Genomic DNA, 17,808 nt, shown 5'->3' with positions numbered 1-17,808 from the left:
CAATACAGATTTATACTCTCATTTATCAAAATTTGCATCTAAACAGTGGAACACATTCCAAAAAGAACCCCTTTGTACGTACTTAATCGCTTGTAAAAATGTGCACTGGAATTCCTGAGGATTTAAAAATATTTGTACTAATCTATGACTGACTTCAGCTTATTTCAATTGACTGAGGGTGGAGAACTTTTCCTCAAACACACCGGGCATTTTTTGGGCTGCTGGCTTTGTCTAAGAGCACTAACACAGCACAGCCCCCATACTGCGACTCCCCAGCTATGGGCTCCCGACGCTCACACGCTTGGTCAATAACACAGCCTGAGGAAACACTTAATTAACCCTGGCCTTAAACCGCGCTGGCTCACGTCTTCCCTCATCTGTCAACATCACTTTCCTGTTATAAAAAAAAACAGAAAGAAGAGGGGAAAATCTTCTAGTGCAACACTTGTCATAGACTATGGATTTAAGTCAGAATGAATCCTTTCATTTTTATGTGGCTCTAAATCAGCGTTTCTCAACCTGGTCCTTGGGGACCCCCAAATAGTCCATATTTTTGCTCCCTCCCAGCTACCAGGAGCTGAAAGGGAGAAAAAAATGTGAACTGTCTGGCAGGGAGCTGGGAGGGAGCAAAAATGTGGACTGTCTGGCAGGGAGCTGGGAGGGAGCAAAAATGTGGACTGTCTGGCAGGGAGCTGGGAGGGAGCAAAAATGTGGACTGTCTGGCAGGGAGCTGGGAGGGAGCAAAAATGTGGACTGTCTGGCAGGGAGCTGGGAGGGAGCAAAAATGTGGACTGTCTGGCAGGGAGCTGGGAGCTAAAAGCACTCCAAAGACTAACTAACTGGCATTTTGCAGCTGAAACATAAAAATGTTGGAAGAATTGTGACACTTTTAAAGCTACACGAGCTAACAGAGGATTCACTATACTCTAATAGCAGCAGGTATAAAGTGGGCAATGTTCTCGCCCAAGCTGACAAATCACCAAATGCCATTTGTTTATTAAAAAAATCCTTCTGTTGCATCAGTTTGCCCATATACAAGCAAAAAGAAATTGTAAAGAGAACTAATATGGACATTTGACATAACACATTTTTCATAAGCAGCACAGACAGCAAAAAACAGACCTCTGCATATTGGTAACATACTCTTTGTATCTTGCGGCTGTATGTAAAAGAATTTCCCTCTGGGATCAATAAAGTATAGATTACCTTTTTCACATCACAAGCTACTGATACAACTGTGAACTTACAAAACACTTAAGTCAAAAAGCACTTAAAAAGTTACACACTTTTGAGTAAACCATATTCTTCATTGTGAACATCACCCGAAAAAGAAGGCGTGGCCATACAAGAAGCATAATTAATACATCAAGCAAGAAAAGGGGGTTACACCCTCAATGATTTTGGCAACAAGCAGAACGTGGAACATGGACTATTTCATTTACATTGTGATCCTAACTGAAATCAGCAGAAAGACTTTTGTTTTAAAAATGAAAGCATGGTAGTACCCTACTATGTCATTCTCCAAAACACAAAATGTTACAGTGCTTGAATTTTGTGCAGAGCAAATTACATACCCAATAGGTTAAAGTAATTAAAATCACATGCAATTTTAAGATCAAATAACACAAAACTAGATAAAGTGCCCTTAAATCTTTCAACTTTATTGCACGTAACCAATTAGTATAATGACATGTACATTCATTTCTTCAATTGTTTTGTATTGTTAATTGTTTTACTCCACAACCGATTAAGCACAACAATAATATAATATGAGTCATTAATTGTTAGTGACTGTCACTAAATACCCACACCATCTACCCCATTAAGCATACTATGGTTACCAATTAGGTGAGTGTCCTAGTCAGGTAATTCCACGGGGACCTGTCTTAATGTATGTAGTGTAGGCTATGTATGAACTGTATGTAAGTGTACAAAAATACAGGATGAAATGGAATTCAAAACAGTGCTTGGTGATCCACCTGGAAACATGCGATGTATCGGTCAGCAGAAGTATGTCAAGACGAAGGTGTCTCTGTTCCACTCTCGCAGGACTGCAACTACATGCACTGCAGCTAATTACTGCAAGGACACACTACTTTTGAACCTGTTTTTTTAACTCATTTTAACTGAAAGAATTATGTTTTTAATTGACCAGTCTTAGCCTAGTTGATTCACCTACTAGGCGTGTTGACAAGGCAAATGTCACTTGAATCATGCCTAATGGTAATATAGTTTACATATACTTCTATATTTCTATATATGCTGTTGCATTATAATGTTCTTATGCAATTATGTAAATTATTCATATACATTTTGAATTGTATCATGCATTTAGAAACAAATGCTACATGTTAGAAAGTTTTGTTTTGTTACATGTTCGACTTTCTGAAAACTGCAATATTGTGTTTCGCCAAGTAGAGGCGCGTGACTTAATACCGCTCTCCAGAGTATATAGTAAAAAATACACCTAAGTGCACTTAAGTCAGCGGCAGAATGTGCTTAAGGGTCATTAACGAGCCACACGCCCATATTTTGGCGTTTCTCTGCCCAAAGTGTGTATCTACCACTTATGTACACTGAAACAAGTGCAGTTAAGCACTTGTTTCACTTAAGTGCATGGGAGAATCGACCCGTTAGTCTACAAATGGATTTTAGAAAAGGAAATGAAGCTCTTACTACACCCCAACACCTTTTATTATCAGGACATTTCATATATGCAGCTACATGACACACTACTCACATGGAATCAGATTATTCCAGTTATACATTTCTTGTTATATGAAGAATAACAGTGCTGAACACAACCCCCCCCCCAATACTCTCTTTCCCAATAAACCCCAAATTTAATTCTTTTATTGACTGTGGCCTGTGAAAAGTCAACACCACTGGTGACCTCAAACGTGTATTTAGGCCCCACTCAAATAGTAATTATCTGCACTTTTTACTTTTTCTCCCCTCCAAGGTGTCATATGAATAATCGTAATCAGTCTTGCCATGTTAAGCCACATAATTTAGCAAAAAACAACTTTAAATGGCAGCAGGCTTAGCTAAATCTAAACGGCATTCTGGAATATGATATATGTAAATAAATGTTTTAATTAAATTATATGTGTTTGCCATGGGGTGGGGATGGGCTGCAGTGGCAACACAGAGCTACTGTTACAAGGGAAGTTTACCTGCTGAATGGATAAACTGTACAGAGGCCAATTAAACCCATTTGTGTATCAAAATAACCTCAAAGTGCTCACCTGGTGTTTACATAAGTAGTCTGCCAGTGTGTTTAGCAGCTTATAGTAAATCTCAAACCATGGGAGATAACTGAGGAGAGAGAGAACACATTGCATTCAGTTAAACACACACACATTTAGCAGTTTCTGTCTTTAAAACAAACAAGAAATTTTTTGACCTTTCCATTCCAGTTTGCTGGATATCAGTTTTGTTCTCTCCATAATCACCTTAACAGCACCCTTGTGATTGCAATGGTATAGGATGAACAAAACAAAAACAGGAACAAACATATAATTATAAAAAATAATACTGTGTGAGAGCATCAACCCAGTCCATAAATGTTCAACTCAAAACACCATCTTTCATTTGATATCTTGATGGTATCACAGGCTTAGCTCGTATCTGTGCTATTCTCCCATTTGGCCTGGCATCGGATCATTCCAGAGGAGTTACGCTATACTGCTCCCTATTAATGTACAGTTAAATCAGTGGTATTTTTTTAGAATTCCTGTCATCTCTGTACATTTAAAGGAGGAGCAGTTTGTCCTTGCAACAACACATCAGTAGGCCACTGTGCTCTGCAGTAAATGAGAACAGATTCTACTGTTTACAAGCATGTTGCTCCCAGATGTAACGACACAAGCAGCACACTTGTGCATGACACACTGCTGAAAAAGGCTGGATTTCAATTTTAAAACACATTAAAGCACTTCCCGCTTTACATTAAATTAGTTTTTGAAATGGCCACAATGGAACCCAAAATATATGAACCCAGACTGCAAAAGCATATCTTATATTTTGTGCTGGGGAGGGTATTTTTGTCAACAGCATAATGATGATTTTACTTGCTGCTGTTGCTATATTAACAAGGAGGTAAGAGGTGCTGTTTTACTGCTGATATTATAATGAGATTAATTTGCGGTTTAATTTGAAGCAAAGTTTATACCCACAATCAAGAAAATACAACTGATCTTTTATTCAGCTATAGCATTTTATTTCAGATTTGTGTGGTGCATGTCTGTTAAGAAAGTCTGAATAAAATGTTAAAATAATGAAAATAAAATTTGGTAGACAGCTTGGTACACACACAAACATACACATACATGACATGTTATATTAAATTATTTCTAGGGAAAATCACCCAATCAGGAAAAATTTAAACCACAAAAAATATAGAAACTTTTGACATACATATTATAATTACTCTATCAGTCTCATACAGGCTTATAGTAAAATTAATTTTGTTAAAAATCTGTGGCGGTAAAGTACCAGCATAAATGTAAAGATGCAGAGGTATCCAGATTCTAAGGGTTTAGAAATGGAGCCAAATCATTATCTTGTCCCCGCCCCGTCCTCCATTTTAAATGCAAGGCTCTTGAATCTTGAATTTAAATCCTTCATTTTTCATTTTGAGGGGGTCTTTAAGCAAGTCTTCCCCCCAAAATAAGCTCACCAAGCCTCAAAGCCTTGACTCATTATACTCCTAAATGAAGGGGTAGTAAATCTTTTGTTTTAAAGCCGAAACAAATGATAAATTACTGGAATATGAGCAGCGAACCTTAACTTAGCAAGATATCTACAGTAAAATATGCTGTGCAGCTCTGTTCAAATGTAACATATTTCTTCTTTAAGGCTTAAAAGTTCCAACACTCCTACTATTCACTTGTATCTACAAATCATGAACGTTTATCATCTTGAAGTATGTTTGGTGCCACAGTCCCGCCTGCACTTTCAAATACACATTGTTTCAGAACTACATAAAAAAAACACACACACACACACACACACACACACACACACACACACACACACACACACGCACGCATGCACACAAACTTCTATCCATATCTTTTTGGGAACCATTCATTGATTTCTGTAGGAAAAACCCTAATCCCAACCATGACAACCTTAGTCCCTATCCAGCCCCAACCTTAACCATAATTAACCAAACAAAATACAAGATTTTGACATTTTTAGTTTTTTGATTGCAGTAACCAATTTTTATAATATTGAGTTTCCCCTTGTGAGGACCCTATTGTGGTCCCCACAATGTCAATATAAGATTTTTATCAAATTATGGGGACATAAGGTCCCCTCAATGTGATATATACATGACCCACATGCGCACACAAACAGCTATCAGCCAATCAAAAACAAGCTCACCCTATACCTCTCTGGGGCCCTGTCAGCCACCTGATGACACCATAAATTCTAAGTCACCCATTTGAAGTGGTGCTCAGAAAACTTTATGCATTTTAGCTTAAAAATGACCGAGCTGTTTTAATTTGGCATCTGATTCTCTGTGAAGTTTCATAAGGCCTGGCATTATATATATATCTGCCAATTAGAAAAACAGCATTTATTTTAACCCAACAGAAGAGACTATATTTTTTCACTTGAATTATGCATGTACAATAATGCAAGCAAAAGCCTGCTAAATACTTAAAATACCTCAGTGTCAGTTTCATAGTATTGCGACTTTTACATATTCTATTATTTTTAGCATCACACATTATAAATATTAAAGATGTGACTTCTCCCCCTCCTTGAAACAAAGTATTCAAAGTCTTTAACACAATATTATCTTTTACATCTTTCTTTTTTTTTCTTTAAAGAGGTTTTAAATCACTTGTTATAAAGGGACATTTTCTGGTAGTCTGCTTGCACCTTGTTACCAATTCCGTCTCAGATCCGATTACACATTTTTTCCTCCCGGGTCAAAATGTTAAGCAAAGAAACTGAGGTGTTTTATGTGAAGCTGCTACGGGACCACTTACAAAAAGATGATCTGTAACAGTTTTCCAAATCTTAGCAATCAAATAAAAATTGTTGGGGGGGGGCTTTTTCATCCACAAACTTAAAAATGTCTGGGGGCCTTTTCTTTCAGTGCAAAAGAATGACAGAAAAAATACATATAAAGTGCAAAATGGAAACATTTGCCTTTTAAAGCGGTTTTGCCTAAAGGGACCCCAGCCTTTCAGCCTGCGGTCGAGGCGAACCACCACAAAGGCCCGCCCATGTAAAAACTGTCCCTCTCGTTAGGGCATTTCCTGGTGGAAGCACAGGTGACAAGTTCATAGTCCCCAGTGCTTCAACAATCAAACACGGAAGAACACTTTAATGGCTCACATTTACATTACGCCGGATAAAAGTCTGTCTTTTTCATTTTGTTGGCAAAAGATTTTTTTGAGATTAAAATATACATTATCTGAATCCAAAGAAAAGAGGAATCGCACAGGATTTTTTTTTTGCTGGGCCTCCCATCTCAGAGACGTTGGGTTATTTACAGGGCAATTAAATGGCATTTAAGGACTGGTACAAAACTGGCACAATTTACGGTAACTCACAAATCATAATAAAAATTTGTGCAATTTTAGATTTCTTACATTATAAATACATATTTTATTGTTCGCTACTTTTATCCCTGTTCATATTTTTTTGTGATTTCCCTTTTAGTAATCAGCTACGTCTAAAAAATAACAATTGATATTGTCAGGATATCCTTTTAAATTAATAAAATTAAAGACACACAACAAAAATAAGGAATCGGGGGGGGGGGGGGGATAAAATTCAATGCCTTTTTCAAAAAGCATTTTATAACTTCCTGCATATTTTGTATTATTAATCTGGTAATCCTAGCAAGCTACTCAAAATGCATAATGCATTTTATACATCATATGTCAAATGAATTACCATGTAAAAAATCAGCGAGGGGGACCTTCTGCTAATTGGCAGCGAGACGCGCGCATAATTATCCTCGAACTGTCTCTACCACACTTGTGCCAGTAACCACATAACGAGGGAAAAATAAAAGGCTGTCTTGGCTGGACTTGGAGAAGGAATCTGGACAACAGTTCATCAAGAGAATGGGGGGGCATCTGTCTACCAGTAGCACGCAATAATTTTATATGTTACATCTAGGCAAAACACTAAACCTTTTAACAATCTTTTAAAAATAAATTAACAAAATAAATGATGGAACAGACAGAAATGTCTATTTCTCTAGATAAATTTTACACACTTGAAACAATTTTGCCACCAGCTTGCTATTTAATGTCAAGCAGCTGTCTTTGAGCTAGATATTGTATAACGGTCAGTCACACAGCATGTGTGTAACTAGGGCTTTACAGAGAATTCTTGAATAATTTCCAGAAATGACAGTAGCACTTTCACAATTACATGCAAATTTACATTTCTCTGAATTGAAGTTTGACTAATTAAAGTGACTCATTCATTTGCATACCTGAGAAGGCAAATGCAGACCTTGCAACCCGAAGTCAGACGGCAGAATCCAAACCTTTGCTTGCTTTCAATGTCTGTCAGCACAAAGGTAAAGTTCTGGCCGACCTGATTTTGGGAAACCCTGGAAATGCAGAAGAGATTAACAGGAGAGGGGGAGGAAAGGAAAAAAGGTACCTTGAAATGAGGTCCATCATTTTCAAAAATCATACCAAAATATTAACCTACTAACTCTCTTGATGGTCATACCAAAGCATTAAACATAAATGCATATAGTGCAGTGTTAATTTTCCATCCATAATCTAATTCTCTTCATAGCCCACATATAATAAATAAACTAGCAAAACTTCCCTATATTAACAAATATCCTAACATTATCATTTTCATAACTTTTTCAAAAACCTATTACTGGAAATACTTAAGATAAAGCAAGACATCTTAGGGGTTGCGTGAATTTTCCTGCGCCCACTAGATGGCAGCAGTAAAGCTCTAGCAGAAAGCAATTCCCCGCCCCCCACAGAACGGCTAGTGGTACTAAAACGACTATTTACTATGTGACAAATGTACTCGGCAAAGCCTGTTTAGTACGCCAATAGAAGTAGTGTTTATGTTCGTAGACGTGCAGCCCCCCATGGCGGAACTACACGTGTTAAAAAAAAAAGACTTTCCATTTTACTATACTAATTTATTGCAACTTATGTTGCCATATCTTAATGTCAAGTTCAGTTTTATTTGCAAAATCTCATTTAAACATAATTAAGTCTTGCATGGAACACTATTCAATAAAAAATGGGGGGAAATGCAGCGAGCATTCACTGACCACAATGCAATGACATTGCGGTTTTTGGTGAGATCTACATACACGAGGCATTTCACTTTACACGGCTAGCTAAACATGACCGGGGGCGGAGACTTACCGTTCAACGTCAAAAGGGAAGCAAAACTTGGGCACAGTCTGCAGCACTTCCTGCGAGGGGTGGGGGGTAGAAAAAAAATTAAACTAATTTCACAACCACGTGCGCAGTACAAATACTCATAATAATAATAAAAGACTGATGGGAGTAGAGTGTATTGGTGCGAGGGGATCACATAGTGCTACTACTAAAAGACGACAAAAAGAGCAAGGTGCCGTTTCCGTGGTATGAGTTTCTAAATAATTAGCCGTGATTACGTATGTGTGTCAGAGATGACTGTCAAAGCAGAAGAAGACGGTGGCGATGCCAGATTGCGGTGACAATGCCTCGGCAGCGCCGGGAGTAAGAGGCCTAGCCTAAAGGGTATTACTTCTTAACACCTCCCTAGCGAGACTCCCTTCACCAGCAGCATATGGATTTTACAAGGAGCGCCTCACCATATGGGTTAGCTACGTCTGCCGATACTCGCACCGTAGCCTAGCCACGGGGAATTTCGCCTGATCCCTGCTGGAGAAATAAATAAATTGAGCCACCAGAGTGAGAGAATCGGGGTGAAAAATAGGAAAATAGGGATGAGTAAGGCAAATGAAACCGAGAGAGGCAGTACTCAGCGGTACATCAGCGTCTTGTATGGCACGCTGGATTACTGGGCGGCTATTAAGCTGTCATACACACGCATGTTATTAAAAACTATTACGCATGTGCTCCAAGATGTTCGCCGGCGCTCTGCTCCTCGTGATACATAAGGCCCAAGATCGGCTTCTGTGGGAAAATAAAAAAAAAACTACACTCTGCCAGGATGAAAATCACAGTTTCTCTTTCACCATCAAAGCCATCCATTTGTTAACACTAAGCGCCGCCCTGGAGACGCCGAGCGTACCGCGAGCGCGAAGGGATGCGGCCAGTCGCGCGGCGGAGCTGCAAGGGTGCGGAGTGTCCGCGTGCACAATTCAGCCGATTAGTGCTCCCTATGGCCGTCTTGCATTATTAGAGAAATGAGATGTACAGTTTACAAAACTTTAACATGGTGATAGGACTGTGAGGAAATTAGACAAAGAAAACACATGATTGTAAAACGCGTGAATATTTAAAAGTATGAGTACTGCACTATTTTCATTGGTCAAAAAAGTTAAGAAATCGGTAACTCCAGGCTTTAAAGGTACGCCAGTCTTTCATTGGTTTGCGGCCCAGCTCGGTTATTAACTGCATTATCAACGAATTAATTTTAGCACTGCGTCACCTCAGCTGATGTTTCGAGTGTGAATCAGGCACTAATTAAGACGCCTTCCTCAAACCGGCAGCTCCCGGTGACTAGCCGCCGGCATTAAGGGGTAGGTGATCAAGCTGCCAATTCCGAGACGGGCAAACAGTACAATCGATAATCTTCCATTCCCGTGACCGCTGCAATTGCGCCCGTTTGTTTTTCCCTATCAATTTCCTTGAGAGGGGAAAAAGGATATCAGACGCTGAATACATTTACAGCTCACCAGAGGCTGAGGGCTAAGTATGAGGATTAATTATTTACTGTAGAGACAAGGGTATCACTCAGCAAGACAGCCGGCTCGTTCTGCGGAGCCCCCCACAGCAGAGGTCTGCAATCACAACCCCCTCCTGCCTTATTTATGTATTTAGACAAGGGACTTCCTCTGGAGATGCAGCAGCTCATATACCAGAGCTGTCTGGAGACTGTCCCCAGCACTGCAGTTAATCATCTTGAAATTGGGAAACGTTACACGCCACATGGAGAGGTCCCACACGAAGAACACCACCAGCTCTGAGCTATACGGCCAGTAACTGAATATGCTATATAACAGGTTCCCCAAAACAAGCCGCAGTTGCGTTTTGAGTGTACACCTAGGGTAAGTGATAGTCAGTTCATCATTCTGTCAAACGTGCTTGGGGGAGGTCGGCCTCCCTTCTCACCCCTCTCCCTACTGGCAAAAACCCTCCCCTGGGACTCCTGTCTTTAAACCTCTACTCTTTAAAATGCAAGCAGCCAGCAGGCCTATAGACTGCTGTATAATAGGTGTGGAGAGAAGAAGTAGAAAGGAAATGCTCTCTGTCTGTCTGTCTCTCTCACACACACACACACATTTTCTGGGTCAGTATCAGTGTGAAGCTGAAGCTAATGCTAAAAGCTCCCCTGATAGGACCTGTTAGGTCCAAACAGACCGGCACCAGGATCTCTCTCCATCTCCAATTAGACAACATGCCTCCCCCCATCCCAAAAATTTCCTACCGATGCCAAGCACACTCTACAGACAATGACAATGAACCTAGTTTACATGACATTTTGAAAGGCTGCATGTTTAGACACAAAATGGAGGAAGCCACTCGACAAACATACACAGTTCTACCTAAAGAATAAAACAAGGATAAACATGGTCAATGCAGCAATATTAATAACCATGTAAAACGTGGTGAATTTAGAACAATAATTTGTTACTGTAGGGTGCAGGGAAACACGTGGCCTTTGGTTAAAAAAAGGCTTTCAACTGGAGGTACTGCAAATAGCTGACATGGCCATCAAAATAACATCTAGAAAGACGGAAAGTGTTAAGCTAGTCGCCAGAGCATCAGTTTGAAACTGCGCCATATTTCTCACTTCCCTCCTGCTGCAGAAATATGTAGTCCGCATTGCTGCACAGCTAAATGAATAAACAAAAGCACATTTCCATGTACAGCACTATCTTAACCTTTATTCTAGACGATAGTGTCGACAATGCACTGTCAGATAAGGAAAAATCAAGTCCATTTTCAGGATGAATATGGAATCCAAGCACCAGAAAAATCACCTTGCTCATAGAGGAACAACACATTGGTAAGCAGGAAGTTTGACCTTGTGATATAACCATACTGGGAAAGGCAGCCCTCAGATAGACTTACTGCTTTATCCTAACACCACATTTACTATTGTTATCAGAATATTCACGACAGCTAGCTAAATAGTGTATTTTCCTTGAATACGCTCCTTTTTGTATTTATACAAATTCCTTTTTTATTAACAGAAGTTCTAACTAAACACTACCTCTGTACCTACAGACCACAAATACCCTTCAAAGAGGAAAACACTTTACAGATCTCAGTGGAATATGGTTGTTTGGAATACAGCTGGTATTTTTCTATGCTGAGTAAAGATACAGTTTCAACATCAAACCAGAAACTAACAGCCAAACGTAAATAAATAAACACAAAAACAGAATGGTGACATGGCTGCTGGGGTTTTATCCATTTGGCATTAGGTGGGGTTCATTCACGGCAAGTGCATAGCCTTGTGTTGGGGTACCTCATCACAATTTTGAGTTCCACATTGGTGCCACGATTACACATGAGTTTCCTACTCATTTGCTTCTTTCCTCCATACCACACAATATTGTCATGCATTCTCTAGAGTGTGACTAACATCACGTCACTAAATATAACCAGAATGTTACAAAGAAATAAACAAGGATTCCCAAATGGAACCAATTGTGAGAAATTTTGTTTTTCCAAAACAATCTCGTCTTCAAGATGAACCAAATAAAAACCTTTCACATGCTTTCTAAGTGCAAACATTCCCTGCACACATACTACCACTGATCACCCATGATCACCTTCCATGAACAACAAGGCATCTCCACCAAGCATGAAGCTCAGTACACCTGTGTGAGCCACACAGCGGGGTCACACTCCAAAATGACCCGAATGCTTATACAAAACGTGTAATTACACACATACATCCAAACATGGCTGTCAGTATGCACTGACACAACAGATCTCCTACTTTAACATCACAATGTTTATTTTACATGGGTCAGCCCACACTGCCACAATGAAAAGGATCATCACTGGCAGTCCTGTTGTGTCCAAATCATTCTCCTTTTCATCCCAACAGTGACCTGAAGTTTGCTGCACCATGAAGAGGAACCAATCAAGCGGAGTCCAACATGGGACCGAACTATGAAGCAGTGCCCCATACATCACACTATTGACCACTCTCTCCAATATTATATAACCAAAACTGATCTGTACAAGTAATGTAAAGGACAGAAGCAAATTATGTGATATGGGAAATACAATGAGAATTAACTTCCTGTTTAGTGCAAATGCAAAAAGGAACTTCCTAGTACACAGGCCAAAACCAATTTTGCTTTAAGGGTAATACATGATGATAAAATATGTTATAGTATTGGGAAACCTTATAGTGTGAGATGGCCTTCATGGGGGTGGAAAATACACCCGCGCGCACAGACACACACACACACACATGCACTTTTCACCACAGATGCATGAAGAACTGTGTAGTCCACCATAATCCACATAACGTGCAAAAACAATCTGCACTGGTCAACGTTCAGTCTTTCAACATGAGAAAGAGTGAAGATCCCATGGAGGGTTAAGAAATACTGTAGAGAGCAGCTTGAACATGGAGCAGGAAGGACTGGGGTGCCAGCAGCACTTTCACACCAAACACAACAAAAATATCTTTGTATTTCTGTACAATAAAAAATTAAATATATGCACCACAGTCCAGGAGAAGCAATTGTGGGATGTATGAACAATCAAAAGCAATAAAAAAAGAAAGAAAATTAATTTATCAACAACAGACCACACACTGACCATTTTATTAATGTCAAATTTGAAAAGATAAGATATATGAAGGCACGGCTATCCCAGACAGTATGTGTGGTGTGTGTGTGTGATTTTTTCATATATATATATATATATATTATATATATATATATATATATATATATATATATATATATATATATTATATATATATATATATTATATATATATATATATATATATATATATGAAAAAATCACACACACACACCACACATACTGTCTGGGATAGCCGTGCCTTCATATATCTTATCTTTTCAAATTTGACATTAATAAAATGGTCAGTGTGTGGTCTGTTGTTGATAAATTAATTTTCTTTCTTTTTTTATTGCTTTTGATTGTTCATACATCCCACAATTGCTTCTCCTGGACTGTGGTGCATATATTTAATTTTTTATTGTACAGAAATACAAAGATATTTTTGTTGTGTTTGGTGTGAAAGTGCTGCTGGCACCCCAGTCCTTCCTGCTCCATGTTCAAGCTGCTCTCTACAGTATTTCTTAACCCTCCATGGGATCTTCACTCTTTCTCATGTTGAAAGACTGAACGTTGACCAGTGCAGATTGTTTTTGCACGTTATGTGGATTATGGTGGACTACAAAAAAACACAGTAGGGATTTGACCCTACTGTCAGTCGGCACGCACAACGTTATTCAGGGATTTTCTGATGTTCAGGAAGGGATCTTAAAGGGAAGGGATGGATTTCCATCTGTCTGCTTCATTTGCAAGTTGCCCTGTCACAATTGAAACGTCTGCCTGCGCTTCTCCCGCACGGCAGCTGGGAGCGGCCAGGCCGCCGCAGCCCTTCGCCGCTCCTCCTTATTTCACATCCCGTCACCCCAACATTCCAGTCCCCAGTCTGTTCTCCTTTGAGCCCCATCTCAACGGAGTAGGGAGTGCTGCTTACGTAAAAAAAAAAAAAAAAAAATCAATTCATATTTCCATAATCCACACTTCTGTCTCCCTCTCTCCACTCCCCAGGGTAAGCTAACCCCTCCACCCCGATCTACGGCCTACAACTGTCATTACATTCAGCAACAATAACAAGACAAACAAAAGAGGGCTGCAGAGCCCAGGTCTGCTGCTGCCATATGCTGGCTAACTTAGGGAGAAAAGAGCTCTGCAGCTACAGAGGAGGCAGAGCCATAAGAAAAGGAGAAAAGGAAAAAGCGAGAAGCGGCATAATCCCGATAATGAGCCGAGCGGAGGGAGCCTTTATGTTCACACGCAAAAGGCCGATCCGTCCGTACAAAGCCATGCAAATGGCCACCTCGTCCCAAAACGATCTTGTCAAAAGTACGCCGGCTGCCCCGCTTTTGGCCAGCCACAGCGTGCGGCCGTGGGGGCTTTTCACGAAGGGGAGTATCTAGGTGGGACATAAATGCAAGACCACGGAAATAAATATAAATAAAACAAGGCTACTTAACAAACCACCAGGCTAACAAACTATTAGTTATATGTGAAGGGCATTAAAAAATAAAACTTTAATACTGGTCAGCTAAGCCTTCTCATTCTATACTTTATTCCTATAAAAAGTTATTCTATATGCAGATCTTTCGAGTGCTTAAAAATAACAGGATGCAATAAACTACTGTGACATTTAGCAATGAAATACTTCACATAGCTAATGTAATAATAACTACACTAAGATAAAAGTATTGGGAAATTGAGTAGAACTGGGGTTCCAATGGTTTTATAATCATAATGTGTCTCTCTGATCACTATTTAATCATTGCATGCAAATTAAACCTCACCCTCACAATAACAGATAGGAAGGTGTTTTTGTTTTCATCCACAAAGTGAGTCAAAAGTGAACATGGTGCACAAATGCATCCTACGCTTCACCACCACCACCTCCAAAGTAGACAACATGACTCATACAAAGAATTTTATTTTAATTAACAACCATCAACTTGCAAAACCAGGCATGATATCTATATTTAGAGAGAAACTGGTAGACCAGCCAATGCAACGCAGACACCGTCCCATGTCCGACCATGGGGTGGAGAGTGGAAAGAGTGGGTGCCCAGACTTACAAACGCATGAACCACATTGCAGTGGGAGCACTGTAACTGCAAGAGGGTACATGTTCCTGCCACGGCTGCGTGATAATTATCCGTACGTCAGTTACTGAAGACCCTCTTGATGCTTTTCATTAATGTCTGCCTTAGCATGGCTGGCTCAGAGGTGGGGGGAGGAGGGGAGTTTATTTTAACATAAAAAGAAAGTTCATTTTACGTTGCCAACCTGGTCTTCGAAGTCCTGGGGGAACTTCCACAACACCACTGGATCTGTAAATAATTGACAGACAGCATTAATCAGCAGAACAACGCAACACAATGAAGACATGAATATTAATGCTGAGGGTGGGGGCAGGGGCGGATGCTTACGAGTCAATAAACCATAGCATAAACAGAAAAGGAGATGGGCTGCTCTCAAAATGCGCCTGATTATGCAGGTTGACTTTAATTACACATATAGGTAAGATTATATTTATACTCAGACAAAGCACTTGCACTTTCAAAAGTATAAGGGTTTTTAGCAGTAGGATCCTTCATTATTTTGCTTAAAAAAAAATAAATAACAGAACGCCTGAAAGGTCAAAGCTTAAATGAAAGTTTCACAGAACTGCAACTGTCTGATGCACTGTATACATAATTTCTCCCTGGAATTTACTCAGGAAAAGCTTTCTATTACAGTTTTGAGAATTATTGTAGTGAAATGCCTTACAGCAACTCATGACCCCCCCAGGTGCGTACAGAGAGAAGTCCTTATGAACACTAGCCACTCTCCCACGGCCCACTGCAGTCGCCTGTTAAATGTGAAGTGGGGGAGGGGGCCACACCAATGCTAAATGCTAGCAACACTCACCACTAGCTGCTGCAGTAAAGTTCATGCTCAGTCAGGTATTGAACTGTACCCAAGAAAAAGAAAAATGTCCTGCCATCCATCGTCATTATCGCAAGATGACATTGGGGCCTGCAGCCTATCCCAATCAGACTGGGCCTCAGGGAAGGTGCAAAAACTTGGTTAAGATGCCAGTCCCTCACACTGAAACTTATGGGGCGTCCAGATTCAAATACTTGTTTCCTATATAGTAGATGAAATATAACATGTAAAGTGAGCAGTTTGTCCAAATCCTCAGTATGGATCAGAAAGCAGGCAAATGGTATCCAGATATCTGTGTATCTGCTCAATTCCAAATTGTGCAACCAATGGACACTACACTGTCCCACTAGATCACTGAAGCTGCAACCAGAGATGAAGAAGTCGTTCGTGCAGAAATTTGTGTCAAGATGGCAGGAGACTTTGTACAAATGTCAGCAGAAAACAATACCTATGTACATAAGTGCTTTCACAGGGGTCAAACTACATCACTGGTAAACATTAGGGTCAGGTAACCTACAAGACGGCAACCACAGTATATCCCAAAGCATTTGTATTGGTCTCATTCATACATGTAGTACAGGCTACATTAATAGTTTATTAGTAGGCTTCTAATGTACATACAGTGCTATTATGTGTTTTTGGATGCAACTTTAGACACACCAAATTATCTGACTGAAGTGAGAAAACCAGAGCAACCACAGGTAACCCATGCAAACAAAGGAAGAATGTGCCAACTCCAGTAACAGAGTAGAAATAGGATTAAAACCCCTAATCCTGCAGGTATATGGTTACAGTGCCACCCACTGAGCCACTGTGTTGCCCTTGTCCACATCTATGCATAATAATAAATTATACCTGTATCTGCTTGCAGTATGATTCATCATTTATGGAGCCAAAAGCATTAATTCATTATTGTTTCTTCACCTCTGCTTAACAATATGAAAGTGACATTTTTAAAACTTCCTCAAACATTTTAGAGACAGCCAATTCAAATTCATAGGTCTTTCTGCTACTCTAATTCATGCAACATCCAGACAAATTCCAAGAATAATAAATTTCTCCTCAAACATCAGAGAGTTTAATCAGGACCGGTGAAGGTTGTGGCAATCCAGCTGTGTGTACATGGCCACATTAGCTGACTTTTGGCCTGCAACACTGCAGCAAATCCTCAGCCCACACATTACAAAAACACTGAACAACCCTTGCAAGAAGGGATCGTGTCAGACTCAAAGAACTGATATCACCACTGTTGTCAACTACAAGAAGCAAAAGTATGTTGATTCTTAAGGAACACAAGGCAAAGCTCAGCTGTGTGATAATGCTTAAGATTTAGACATGAACTATCCTATATTTCAGTCAGTATGGGTCATTCCATTATGCTCCATCCAGATGGGCTGTGTCACCTGGCTTTAACAGCAGGCCAATATCGCCACACTCTCACATAACTATTTGTTTATACTCCACATTTGTACCCATTTATCTCTAAGGTAACGGTAACAGCAGTCTGACAATTTAAGAAGTTCACTTTCTAAAGGGGGCAAAGCAACCCTGAAATCATAGAGTTTAAAATGAGTTAAAAATGTATGCACTATTTTACACTACAATATGCTGCAAATATTTAGTTCATTGATGTATTGTAATCAGACCCAGAACGACTTCCCTTTTGGTCAGCTCTGCAAGCAAGCAAGCAAAATTAAAAAGGGAAACATAACCAGACATGAAAATGAGCTTTGTTTTCGGGGGCTATAAGGCGTCAAGGCCACAACAGGGAGTGGATGGAGAAGTACAGAGTTAGGTAGCAGGTCGGCCTTAAGTAGCTTGTATATCGTATTTCTGTAGTTTATACCCCCCAAGAATAAATAAATAAATAAAAATACTTAAATCACTTGTTTTTGCCAAAACAGAAATGAAGTGCAATTTTTGTTGCA

At 39.8% G+C, this 17,808-nt stretch overlaps 1 protein-coding gene across 5 annotated transcripts in view; it reads right to left on the bottom strand.

The window, feature by feature from the left end:
• dennd1b (DENN/MADD domain containing 1B) overlaps window positions 1–17,808 on the bottom strand; it is a 78,508-nt gene that overhangs the window by 36,454 nt on the left and 24,246 nt on the right. For 2 of the 5 annotated variants that reach the window (XM_023794680.2, XM_023794682.2), the window contains exons 3-6: window positions 15,230–15,282; window positions 8,385–8,434; window positions 7,472–7,591; window positions 3,249–3,318 (exon numbers count right to left, since the gene is read on the bottom strand). In XM_023794680.2, coding sequence (XP_023650448.2) covers window positions 3,249–3,318; window positions 7,472–7,591; window positions 8,385–8,434; window positions 15,230–15,282 — 293 coding nt within the window. Of the gene's footprint in view, window positions 1–3,248; window positions 3,319–7,471; window positions 7,592–8,384; window positions 8,435–8,818; window positions 8,889–9,078; window positions 9,228–15,229; window positions 15,283–17,808 lie in introns of those variants that run through there. The other 3 variants (XM_023794681.2, XM_023794683.2, XM_072700103.1) reach the window with 2 other exon arrangements.

This window comes from Paramormyrops kingsleyae, chromosome 15, assembly GCF_048594095.1.
Source record: "Paramormyrops kingsleyae isolate MSU_618 chromosome 15, PKINGS_0.4, whole genome shotgun sequence".
Classification (NCBI taxonomy): Eukaryota; Metazoa; Chordata; class Actinopteri; order Osteoglossiformes; family Mormyridae; genus Paramormyrops; species Paramormyrops kingsleyae.
Note: the sequence above shows the minus strand (reverse complement) of the source record. Positions and strands in the feature narration are given on the sequence as shown.